Source organism: Pipra filicauda, unplaced genomic scaffold, assembly GCF_003945595.2.
Source record: "Pipra filicauda isolate LSUMZ 115617 unplaced genomic scaffold, ASM394559v2 scaffold389_size666192_pilon, whole genome shotgun sequence".
Taxonomy (NCBI): Eukaryota; Metazoa; Chordata; class Aves; order Passeriformes; family Pipridae; genus Pipra; species Pipra filicauda.
In genome coordinates this window covers 193,544-206,415 of record NW_024104519.1, presented here as the reverse complement: position 1 = coordinate 206,415, position 12,872 = coordinate 193,544, and the positions used below count along the sequence as shown (strand labels likewise).

The following is a 12,872-nucleotide window of genomic DNA, read 5'->3' as shown; positions in this document are numbered from 1 at the left end:
GCGTTTGCCACAGCCCCGCCAGAATTGGAGAGTTTGGGATTTGGGGCCGTTTTGTGGCTGCAAACAAATCCGGTACGTTCATACCTTCCAGATGTTTGTGGCCATGTCAGAGACACTTAAACCGATCAATATTTGGGGGGGGGGAGAGGGTGTAGGACCACCTCGCTCTGGGGGGCGGCTGGCGGGGCGGGGTAGGGGGGCTCTCCTCTGGGATGCGGGGGGCGGGCGAGAGAAGAGGAGGAGGTGCGGGGAGAGGGGAGGAGAGGGAAGGGGAGAAAGAAGTTGCGGACGGGGCGGGCAGGGGCAGGAGCCAGGGTTTCGGAAGGGGCGGGCAGGGGCTGTGGGCGCTCCGGAGCCGGAGTACCCGCGTCCTCCGCTGGGCCCGGGGTGTCCCTGTCCTCCGGCGGGGCCGGGAGCCCCCGGGGGCGGGGGCGAGGGGAGGGAGGAGGAGGAGGAGGGCGGAGGGAGCGGCTGGGGCCGGCAGCGCCGGCGGGGGCGGGCGGGGGGCGGCACGTCCCGACCCGTCCCATCCCATCCCGGTGCCGTCCCGTCCCGGGGCGCCCCGGCTCGCCCCGCCATGGGCACCGGCCCCGGGACGGGCTGGCAGCGGCGCCCCGGCGCGGGGCCGGGGGCGGGCCGAGGGTGCTGTGACCCCCGGCGGGGCCCTGCCCACCCGCCCGGCTCCGGCACGGGCTCCAGCGGCTGAAGTTGCCCAAGTTGGGGTGACTGCGATGTCCCCCGGGCGGCGGGACCCCTGACGGGCGCTGCCCGCCCCCGAGGCCGCCCGGCTTTGTTGGGATTTTGTTGGTTTGTTTCCTTCTCGCTGCTGTTTTCCTCCCGTCCCGCCGCGGTGGATGGCCCGCGGTGGGCGCCGCTGGCCGCGCCGCCCCTGCCCGGGCAGGATGGTGGCGGCGGTGCTGGCCGGGCTGTCCCTGCTCAGCCTCCTCACCTGCGGCTACCTGGCCTGGGGCAGCCGCCGCGCCGGCCCCGGCGGGACCCCGCTGGCAGAGGAGCCCGGGGCCGGCGCCCCCCGCTCGCAGCCGCACATCATCTTCATCCTGGCGGACGATCAGGGGTTCAGGGACGTGGGGTACCACGGGTCCGAGATCAGGACGCCCACGCTGGACAAGCTGGCTGCCGAAGGGGTCAAACTGGAGAACTACTATGTCCAGCCCATGTGCACGCCATCCAGAAGCCAATTGATCACTGGAAAGTAAGTTTGCTACTACTTCATCATTCACCTCTCCAGCCTAAACGCTGTCCCTGTCGGAAGGAGAATGGGTGACCCTGGGCGGTTCACCTCTGGGATATCCTGTGGGCAGAGAGGAGCCCCTCTGGTTCGCTTAAAAACCTTCAATGAAACGGACTTCTAATACGTTTGAAATAGCCAAATAAAGCTGTCTCAGCGAGGCAGGAGGGTTCAGCACTGCGAGCTGCCCCGCAGAGCGCTGGAGCACGTTCATGGTTACAGCATCACTAACATACGTGCTACTTGTCAAGTTAACGTTGCTATGGCTGGGGAGCGATCAGCTTCGCTTGGCTGGGTGATTTCCGAGGCACTTAGAGGAGGAGTCGTCTCAGGGATCTGCCAGCCTTGCCTTTTCTCCTCTGTGTTCGCTGCAGTTACATCACGGGTCTCTCTCCAAGGGTTATCCTGAATTTATGAGGTGGTTCCCCAGTGTGTCACGTGTGGAGGAGCACAGGGAACCCGGGCTCCCTCTCGGCATCCTCATAGCTGCAGCATCCCTCTTGTCACTTTGCAAACCATTAGAAACTTTTCTCTTAAGCCACTGAAATAGGTGCCTGACCTAAATGGTGAAAGCCGTGGATTGGTATCCATCAAATCGTGTTTATTGTGGTCTGTTAACTAAATAATCAACTACCCAACCTCAAGGCCTTCTTACATTAGAAGGTTAATGAGGATTAACGGGGGGAGTGTATGCATTTGAACTGCAGGAACAATTTCCAAATAGCTCCAAGTGTGGACCCATTTACTCTGGAACAAAACTGCCTTGTTTCTGTTTAGCTTAACTCCTTTTGACAGGAGCAGGGAACTCTTAAAAGAGCAAAACATAATGAGAGGAAAAAAAAGTTTATTTTCTCCTTTCTTAGAGCATAAACAGGAACAAGGCAATGTTAATATTACTGGTAAAAGAAACACATGTTAAATAAAACAAGCAACTGGCCTGGTCTCTTGCATCTCCATATGGTAGAGCTGGAGATAATTCCCAGTCTCGGTCTAGTTCCCAGACTTGCTGGACCAGGGAGATTTGCATGAAGAGCTGACAATGTTATCTAGAGCAAGAATGCAAGAATTCCACACGGGTTTTTGTTTGGGCTGTTTTTTTTCTTTGCGCAGACCGTGTCTCAGAAGTTATTTCGAGACACCTCCTCAGTCATTCACGAGAGAGCACAGTTGCCCTGCGGCAACTTAAAGCAGCAGCTTACAAGGGAAACGGCAACTTAAAGCAGCAGCTTACAAGGGAAACGTGTAAGAGGACAGCGTTTAGCTGTTGTCTTCAAAGGCGTGCAGCCGCTGGGAGCCAGGAGCTCCGCCAGCAGCACGTAGCCAGCCAGCTTTCTGAGGAGCGTGGTTTGGGAACCAGTGCTTTACAAAGGGAATGTCATGCTGCACTGGAATGACTCACGCAGCAGCTGGAGCGATGGGATGACCGGGTTCCAGGGGAACCAGGGTGCTGTTCTGGCTCTTGGAGGCTGCAGAGGTTGTCTAAACACGAAAAAGAATGAAAGTCAAGAGTAGCAGTCAGTCAGTTTAACTATTTTGATCCTTCTCTAAATATGGTAAAAGGTAAGCGAGTTCTGAGGAACCCCGTTCTTTCCATCGGCTCGCCGGGCGGAAATGGTTCTGCAAATCTGCCTACTTTGGGTTTGGAACCTTTTATAGGAAAAAAGAAATTTGCTTATACTTGGGTTTTATTTTCTTAGTCTGCTGTTCTAAAGCCCTTAGAGAGTTTTGGGGTTTTTTTATGTTGTTCTACTCCAGGGAAAAAGGAGCGGCAGAGAGAAAGAACTGCCTCGCATGACTGAGAAATCAGGGAGGGATTGGCGAGGGGTTAATAGGCTGGGGAGAGTATTCACAAGGCAGACTCAGAGAATACTGTTTCCATTCTGACTGAAGATAAATGCTTCTGATAACTGCTTTTAGTGCTTTCTCAGTAGAGGTACCTTATTTAAAATGCTAGGACTTGGAAACTTCTAATCCAGGACAAGTGCTGTTAGGTCTCCAGGCAGTTCCTCTGAGGCTTGTGTAGGTAAAGAGACTCTTCCTTTGGTGATTGTCCTGTGTGTGAATGAGCACAGGGAAGGAGGCTGGGAGTGACATGTTAAAAGGAAGAGGCAGAATTAGCTCCTTTTCCTGTCTGTGCTGGACCACAGTGGGTGAACTTGTCATCCTGATCACTACTTCTTCCCTCTGTTCGCCTTCTCATCCCTCGTGCTGGTTTGAGCAGGGCAGTGGCCTGTGTGTACTCAGGAGGTTACTGACCTCTGATTAATTGTAGAAAGGCTCTAGGCATGTTTGGCTTTTTTTCTTTTTTTATTTCTCCCAGAGGGTATGATTGAACATAAATTGTCCTCCAGAGGAATTGTTTTGTGTGATACAGTATTTTTTGTGGTTGTTTTCCCCTTGTAAGTAACAGGTGTGCCTCAAAAACTAAATTTAAGCAGAACACAGCTTAACTCTAAGACTACCTTTGAGCTCATCCATGAAAGAAGTGAAAAAATAAACACATTTCCATTGTTTATGTTACTGTCATTTACATAGAAGAACATAAAAATAATGCCTGAGACTTCAAATCTTCAAGTTCTCCCTGCTAGGAAAAAGGAGGGGATAGATACCCAAGGACACCCACACAGAGAGCCATCTCCTTTTTAAGTGAAGAATTATTGAAGCATAGTGAGGCAGTTTTAAGAAATTCTGTAGGTTTATGACCAACAGGACAAGTATTCCTGTGAGACAAAGACTATGATGAACATCTGTTGGGGTAGGTACCCCAATTCCACAGAGGGCATTATGCAGTGCAGTGGTATTTGCTGGAGCAGTACTTAATTTAGCAAAGGAATTTGAGAATTAACCCTGACTGATAAGAAAGAATCTAGAGATAATATGCCATAAATGTTTTTGGCATTTTGTAGGCAGCAGACACCTCCTTTCTCCTCTAAGCTCCCAGTTTTCTGCTGACCATCAGACATGTAACCTTAGGACAGTTAGAGGCACTGGAATCCCTGTGGGCCACAGGAAGGTTCCTCAGGAATAGGGATCACTCTTTGTAGGGGCCAATGGACAGCTGGAGTTCCAGGGCACTGAGGAATCTGAACTCCCTTTTATGAGTCGTGGAAGCCCTACACGAATCTCAGGAACGAGCTTTGCACAATGGATGGAATGTGGAGACGGAAGGTGTTGAGGAAATGTTGAAAGTCTGGGGAAATAAATCCTTTTTTCCCCTGGAATAAAGTGAGATATTTGCTCATCCAAAGCAGACAGATTGTAGAATCAGTAAGCATAATCTGAGTGTTAATTTAGTATAAATAGTTCTGTGTGTTACTCTGGGGGATCAGAGTTCTTGGTAAGCCTCCTCTTCCCCTGCCTCCTGGGTGCACAGTGGTCCAACCTGCCGTTGCTCTGGGAAGGATCCAGCACAGTGGTGCGTGACTGGGAAGTTACCTGCTGTGCTCCGAGCTGGAATGAAGGGTCTCGGAGCCTTGATGGGATGCTGGGAAATGTATGTAACACTCCATTATACGTATTCCCTCTTCTGCAGTTAGGGAAATATGAGGGCTGCACAATATCAGCCCCAAGTACCTGGAGGTGATCTGATACTTTATCTGCTCTGGAGTAAAGAGTCCTGGCAGTCATTGGTCCTGAGTTTAACTCTGATCAGTGTTTCCATTAAGAACCGGGATGATGAAATAAAACGTTCGGATTAAATACACCAGAAATGTGGGAGGGCCTGCCAGCATGAAGGGACCGTGGTGATATCAAGCATCATCTTGGCAAATTAGAGAAATAGCCTGGGGAAAAAAGCAGAATTAAAGCCAGCAGTGGTAAACAGAAGATACTCTGCTGAACCTTTACAAGCTGAGGATGGTGAGCACCTCCTTACACAGCGTTTCTTTAGAAAAGTAGCTGGAATTGTAGTGAATCATGCACTGAATATGAGGTCAACATGTCACACAGCTACAAAAAAGGCAAACATCAGATGAGTTTGTGAGAACGGGGGAGCCTGGTAGGTTTGTGAGGCAGCCCTTCTGCTCCACAGCTGGAGCACTTATGCCCAAACTTGGGCATCATTCTCCAAGAGCAACGTTGGAGAGTGTCCAGAGAAGGGTGATCTGATATCTCGGGGAGATAACTGTGGGGTAAAGATCAGAAGAAATGGAGTTGTTTAGTCTAAAGAAGAGAATAATGAGAAGGCACGGGGTAAATCTCCAGTATTTTAAAAGCTGTGTGTGCAGTGTCGTGATGGGTGGCACCAGAAATGAGGGGCTTTCTGGAGTAGGGAAAACTCCACGTTAGATAACAGGGAAAACTTGCAAGCCTAAAGGTTGTGAAACACTGGAATAGCCGGATTTGGGAAATTGCTGTTTCCTCATCAGCAGTCATTAAGAACAGGCAAGACAAATATGTCAGGAATGACATAATGTAGTTGGATCTGTCTTGGGGAAAAGGGTTGGACTGGATGGTGTCTCTTCCAGCTCGGATCCATCTGTGGCTCATTTGAAGTACAGATTAACTGCAGAAGGCATTCTGAGGGACAGTGTGCATGATGGAGTATTAAATGCTAGGAGTGATTTCAGCGTTCACTCTGAGAAAGCACCGTGTGAAAGTTGTGCTTTAGTTTTCTTCTAGAAATTCCTGTTTTCCATATCCTCTTTTCTCCGGAATTTTTCAAGATTTCCTCCCCCAGGCCTCATAACTCTTGCAGTATGTCATTGTTTATTGCTGCTGACTTCTTTCAGGACCGTGGGTGGGACTGCTGCCAAAGATGTTGAGGTATCTTTTTCCATGTTCATCTTCTGTCTTTCACTTGGGATGACACTGTCCATACATACATGTACGTGCTGCATGCACAGAGAACAAATAATTAGATGCAAGAACTTCCTTTCCTTGTTTTGTTCTGCCTCTGTGCTCTCATCCAACAGAAAATTAGGTCCAGGTAGTGAGCTGCTCTGTGAGAAGTCTGTCCACATCTCTGTAATTATTAATGTGCAAAGGAGCACGTGGAGGAGAGAGCTGGAAAGGAAACTCCTTGCAGACAAATACAAGGTGGAGGAAGTAGCAAAGTGTAGCACAGGTTGTGGTAACTTTTTCTTGCATCACTTCCTGGCAGCATTTAAGAACCTTGTTTGATGGTTTAGATCCATTGCATAGGACAACCATAGTGTGAGCTGACAGCTAAAAGTAACTCTGTTGGGGAATCTGACTTTTGGTTTTCCCTGTCCAAATTATACACAGTGCAGGAAGTTAAAGCAGCATTTGGAAATAAATTTAGAAAATCTGTGATTGTAAATGAACTCTGAGGAGTTTAAGGTACAGACTTTTATCCTGTGGTTTGGTTTTGTTGTGGGTTTTAAACTGTAAAAGAGAAATTATATTCCGTGGAAAAGTTAGGCTTAAAATAATTAAGGAATTTAGTTCGTTCAGCTGAATTGTTCCCTTCAGCATTTGTTTTGTACTTGATGCACCTTGCTACCTGTAACAATAATTTGAATATTTGGACGAGTGGTAGCTCTGGACTGCTATTCAACTCTCCCTTTTCACTGTTGCTCTTCCTTCGTGAGGCCCTGTAAGTGAATCAAGATGGGGAAACTGAGATGGGTGTCTGAAAATAAAACGGGAAATAAAAAGATGGGCTTCGCTTTCATTTAGACCAAATTAAATGGAACAAATTAAATTAATGTTTTTCATTTAAATGCTATACATTTCACAGGAAGATTTTCCAGATTTATGACCTAAAGGTTAGAAGAAGGGAATAATCTGTCTACTTTCTTTCTATGATACCTTTGTGGGTGATAATACCAGACCCAGGGGGTTGTTTTCATAATTTTTGTGTCTCTGACTTCTGGGTTTGAGTTTTCTGCACCTTGGGTTTTAAATCAATCTGTGAGATTGATTAGGCATCTGTGAGATGCCTTGTTTTGCCTTGATTCCTAGTCAGATTTTCTATCTTGGAGTGAGTTGGCTCAGTTCTAGAATGTCTGGTTCAGAATGAAGGGGGTAATTTCACCAGCCTTCCTTTATTCCATTAATATAAACAGCACAAGGCAAGGGAACATTGTTCCTGTGTGAGTGATCTGTGTAGGATGTGTTTGCTTTCTCTGTATGAGTAGTCTTTTTATCAAAGCTGCCCAATTTATTGGTTTTCTTACTTAAAACACCAGGCTGGTGAATTCAATGTAAATGGGGAGGCTGGAGTGAAAGATGAAGAGTTCAGAAAGAAACCGAGACAAGCCTAATGGGTAACAAATTTAAAGGATTAATATAAAAGGTGTTTTAACCATTGAGGTCGGACTAAAATGGCTTTGTGGTCTGTGATGAAGTCGAAAAATTTTCAATAGGGAACTTCTTTGTACCTGCTGGCTCATAATAAGAAGGAAATTAAGCATGTTTCAGTGTTCTAGCTCAACTGCAGCTGTAATATGTTAATTAGTGGTGTCAGCTATCACCTGCTTATTAATTCAGGCTCTTATCAACGTGTTAGCAAGCTCTAGGTTGGAGGGACAGGATGTTGCCAGAGCTGGAAAACAAATCTGGGATAATTATATACATTTTAATACGCTTCAAATACAAAATTATCTTCCTAAATGCATGTCTGCAGAGACTGTATTAGATAAGCATTAAAGTAGACATTATTAATATTATAGGTATGTTGCAGCCCCACAATGTTTCCTTTCAACATTGGGGCAGAAAATTCCTATATAGAAACCAAACTGAGTCCTTACTTTGCTTGCAGTTAAACACCTGATTAATGTGAGGACATTTGTGCCATGGCAGCTTTCTCAATGTCGTGTAAATGCAACATTCTAACTACATTACTCTGGCTTTTATTTTAGTTTTCCTTTTTACTTTTTTTGGGTTGTTTTTTTTTAATTGAAATATTAATTCAGCTTTTTGGAGCACATTTTAATTCCAATACATCCATTTATCAGAATATTAGCTGCTTTCTAGATAAATCTCTCGTGTCCGTTTTCCCACTCGCCCTGCTTTTATCTTCATTTGTGCATTTTAAAACATTTCTTCCCTGAAAGAGAATTTTGCACCATTACGAGATAACATTATGTAATTTTTCTTAGCATTTATAGAACACAAGTGGGTACCAAGGTACTGCTGTGGAGGCAAGCTCTGTGACAATAAGCTCTCATGAGAAATGAGTTCCCTTCTGTTTTGAAGAGGGAGAAAATTACAAATATGAAGAAACGCTATAATTTGAGGAAAATGTGAAGCTGGAGGGAGGGGAGAAAATTAGTCTCAGGGTAGGGAGAAGCAGTGTAGTATCTTTAGACTAAATATACTTTAATAGACACACTGGTGCCTCACAAATTGTGCCTCTCTGAATCCAATAAACTTTGTCAAAACAATATTTACCATCACATTTTATCTACTTAGTTTCAGTTGTCGTGTATCACAGTTGATAAAGTCATAGAAAACCGGGTTGCAGGGGACCCCTGGAGCTTCCTGAATTCCTGCCAACTTATATTACACAGCAGGGATGTGCTGACTTTATAAACTCTCTCTTATTGTTTGTTTCCTCCTGGAAATGAAAAAATATTGCCAAGTATTCAAGAAATTGGAATCTTGACTATTAGGGAATTCCCTAACTGTACCAGATAGTGAATTTTAGTAAAGAAACCTGTTTCATGAACTTCTTTATATTTAGTATTGAAATTTTCTTTCTTTTTAAGGGCCAAGTGGTGTAATTAGTGAGTCTGTTAATGACCACAGCATAATAGCAGCCCCTTCCTTAAGTGTTCCATGGGCCTTTTTTCAGGAGCCTTCAGAGGAAGCTCTTCTAGTTTTCTGGCTGATTTCTCTTAAAGCTGAAAGTTTTGACTTTTGTATGTACTTTACCACCATCACTCCAAGACAATTCTGATTTGCACTCTGCTTAAGTCTTGAATCTTAACTTATTTTATGGTTCTGATGTGCAACAATAAAATTCCAGGTGGAGAAGGAAGGAACAACTTACTTCGGTGTTGTTTCTCCCCTTGAAGAAGTACATGATGAGCCAAGTGAGTTCCTTCAGCATCCTTTTGGTGCTCTGCCTACTCCTACCAAACGTGACCTGGAAGTGCACTGGAGTTTAACAGCCTGAATTCCAGCTGTTATCTCCCACACTGCATTATCTTCACCAGTAAACTGATTTAATGGCTTTTTTTTTATATATATATCTGTAGATGTAGCTTTTCTTTTTGAGTCTTTAAAGTGCTTTTGAATCTGAAAAGCTGTAATGTCAAGATTACTCTTGTTACTCAGCTTTGTAACTGAATCATACCCTCTCACTTCAGGAGCAAAAGCATGTATTTTGCTACCATTATCCGTGGTGACTCAGCTTAGGTAAGGCAAAATTAAGTTGGTGGGCTATTCTGCTTTGTTTTTCTTAATAAACAAGCTGCAGCCTGAGACATCTTAAAAGAAAAAATCAGAGTGACACATTTCTGTATGAAATTATTTCACGTCCTTTCAGTTTGGGGGGGGAAGCTTTTGGGGCATTTCTGCTGCTCAACAAAGTACTGATCTTCATAATAAATGTGTTTGGGGTCAGAGGCAGGTAGGCCTGTGATTTAGAAGATGAGACCATTTATTAACTTGGCCCGGTCGCCGGTTCCTTCCACAATGTCCCGTCCTTCTCCGGGAAAACCACTGGAAATTATTATATCCACGGTAATACTGGTTCTCTGTGCAACACTTCCCTCCCATCCTTCACGATGCCTCTTTGACCTCTCTCACATGATCCCCAGAAAACATTCAAGCCTTTCAGGTCGTTCCAGAATTAGTTTTAAACCCTTGGAGCCTCCCAAACCTCTTCCTGGACACCAGCCCACCAGGATGTCCTTTCAGAGTCCTCTCTCTGCTTTCAAGGCCAATCAGTTTGGCTGCCCAGACCTAAATCCATTCTCTTCATTTTCCTTTTATCCTGCTTCTGGCATCAAGCAGAGGAAGAGCCAAACCAAGTCTTTTCCTTGAGAAAGAATTGTCTCACCCTGTCCTTTAGTTCTCTAATTCTTCAGGTAATTTTTGACTGAGCAGCCTTGATGTATCTTTCAGATGCCATGAGAATTTATGTTCCTGTTAATCAGTTACTGGTGTGCACAAAGCTTTTGTATCCATAAGGAAAGAATATTTATACTTGCCTTATCAGTGTATTTTAAGGCTGGATTAATTAGAGTTGATCACAGTAGTAAAATACACTTTGCAGGGTTTCATAGATAATACTACATTCACAGTTCTGACAATATTTTAAGACAGTTTAAAAACCTGTTGTCAAAGAAGATTTTCTAATAAATACTTGATTTGTACCCTGTAGCTTTCCATCAGTATTTTATTTTAAAACTGGAAGAGAAAAAGTGATACTAACAGGGAGAAGAAGGAACTTTATGAAGTTTGCGTTGCTCCTAAGAGTGTTTGGAAAAGAAAACAAAGCCAAGGCAGTTGGATAGAGTTCAGGGATTTCTAATTAGATATGAGAGGATATGATATGTGACGTGATATGATGTATAGGCAAGATTATTCTCCTTTCAAGTTCACCCTTTATTCAAACCAAACGGTGCTCCACTGATTTACTACCAGCCCTGGAACGTAGTTCTCTGCTGCTGCCAGCTTGTCCTAGCAGTGCAGGGAAGTTTGTTACGCTGGGGTTTGCCAGCTGAGATGGGAACAAGGTGTTTTTGGGGAAGCAGATGTTCTCTGTCCGACTGCGGCGTCCCGGGCTCCGCGGCGGCTCCTGCGCGAGGCTTTGTGCTGGGGGAACAAATTACCTGCTGTGCTGCTCAGGCTGGTGTCTCAGCTGATCCCTGGGCATCCAGTCCTTCCTGTGCACGGCACAGAGGGCCGTGGGGAAGAGAATCCCACCTGGGCTGACTGGCTGGTGCTCTCCACACCGTTCCCTTTACTTTCCTGAATTGCTGTTGGCTGCTTTCTGGCCAGGCGGGAGTGCAGGGAACAAACTGGCACTTGCTGCTTTGTGTCTGCTTTGGATCTAGAAAACAGTGATTTTAGAAATCTTAATAAATTACCTAGTCCCTCCTTCTTCAGGAAATCATTATAAAGTATTATTAAAATATGCCATAATAACTTGTTCCTAAAAAACTTTCAACAAAGATTTGCACGCTTTGCCCAGGCGGTCTTAGCTATGATTTTGGTTATAGAGCTTTTAAATTGTCTAAATTCCATCTTTCTTGCTGTAGTTTAAGCCTCTGATCTCTTGGCAGTTTTCAAGTGAAGAACTAACTTTGCTACAAAAAGGTGATAAATCTCCTGTCCATCTATTATCACATCTCTGCCTTTCCCTTCTCCAGCCTGAGTGAGATCAGTTCTTTCCATCTTTCTGCACAGACCTTGGTTTATACAACTCTGATGGCTCTCAATGTTCTCCTCTGGACTTTTTATATCTGGGCCTATTTTTTATTGGAAAGTGACACAGTGTTCCAGTTAAAGTTTGACCAGTCCCCCTCAATATTTTCTTCTAAATCCCAAAGTTCCTAAAATATTTTCACGGTTGAGTAATTGGAAGGCAGTACATCATCTCCTTTACTGGCAGGAATTTACCTCAGCAGAAAGCATCTGTTTATCAAAGAGTGTGTTTGAAGCTTTTCCGCTGCTGATGGGTAGGAAATGTCACAAGAACAACAGGTCTTGTGCTATTTTTACCGGCTCAGCTGTGATCTGCAAATGAAACCGAGATGATCATCCTTCTGGGTCTGTTCCTGTGAGAACACCCACGTTCTGGTGCAGCGCCGGCCGAAGCGCGCTCGAACCGCACCGATCCATAATAGGACAACGGCCAAGGTGGAGCCATGTCCCCTCTCTGGATGTTTGGATATGAAGCAAATGCATTTCCTTTTCCTCTAACAGACCTGAAAGACCTTTGTCAGCTGTTTAATTCCCACACTTTAAACAGGATGCCATATGTTTGACTCAAGCATTTGTACAGGTCCCAGTAAGATGCTGCTTTTTCCCCCAGCATTGAGTTGCTGCTGACTCATCCTCAGGCTGGACTATCAGTAAGCTCCAGACCTTTTCTTCTGTGAGAAAATAAGTTTTTGCTGTTGATTATTCCTCCCCAAAAGCACTACTCTGTGGTTATTGTGAGTGAATGGCCTCCTGTTTATTAGTTCAGGTTATTTCTCTAATCCAATTTCCTTTTGGATTTCAACTCTCCAAAAGACAGTGCAGCAGCTCAACGAGGGCAAATTCACAGTCTGACCAAGTAATGGAATTGAACCTGTATAAATTTCACCTGAAAAATATATTCATAACCCCTATGAAAATAATCACGAAAAATGTAATTAACCCAATTGCTTTTACTAATTCCTCACAGATGTCTTTTAAGAACGAAAAAGCCTGTAGCTTAAATATATTTATTTCGAACTCCTCATCTTACAACTTGAATTTGCCAAATATATTTTTAGGATTAGTTGAAGAAATTATATAGGCATATCATGGAATGGTTTTAGTTGGAAAGGAGCTTGAAGCCTGTGCAGTCCCACCCCCTGCCACGGGCAGGGACACCTTCCACTATCCCAGGTTGCTCCAAGCCCTGTCCAACCTGCCCCTGGATACTTCTAGGAATGAAGCAGCCACAGCTCCTCTGGGCAACCTGTGCCAGGGCCTGCCCACCCTCACAGTAAATTAT

The 12,872-nt window shown here is 45.1% G+C and overlaps 1 protein-coding gene across 2 annotated transcripts in view; it reads left to right on the top strand.

Annotated features, from left to right (window-relative positions):
• Positions 1–572: 572 nt before the first annotated feature.
• The window catches only part of ARSJ (arylsulfatase family member J), a 32,847-nt gene continuing 20,547 nt past the window's right edge, over positions 573–12,872 (top strand). For both annotated transcript variants that reach the window (XR_005564919.1, XM_027716817.2), the window contains exon 1: positions 573–1,213. Coding sequence is in view for 1 of the 2 variants with exons in the window: in XM_027716817.2 (XP_027572618.1) it covers positions 855–1,213 (359 nt within the window). In the remaining variant the exon portion in view is untranslated. The remainder of the gene's footprint in view (positions 1,214–12,872) is intronic.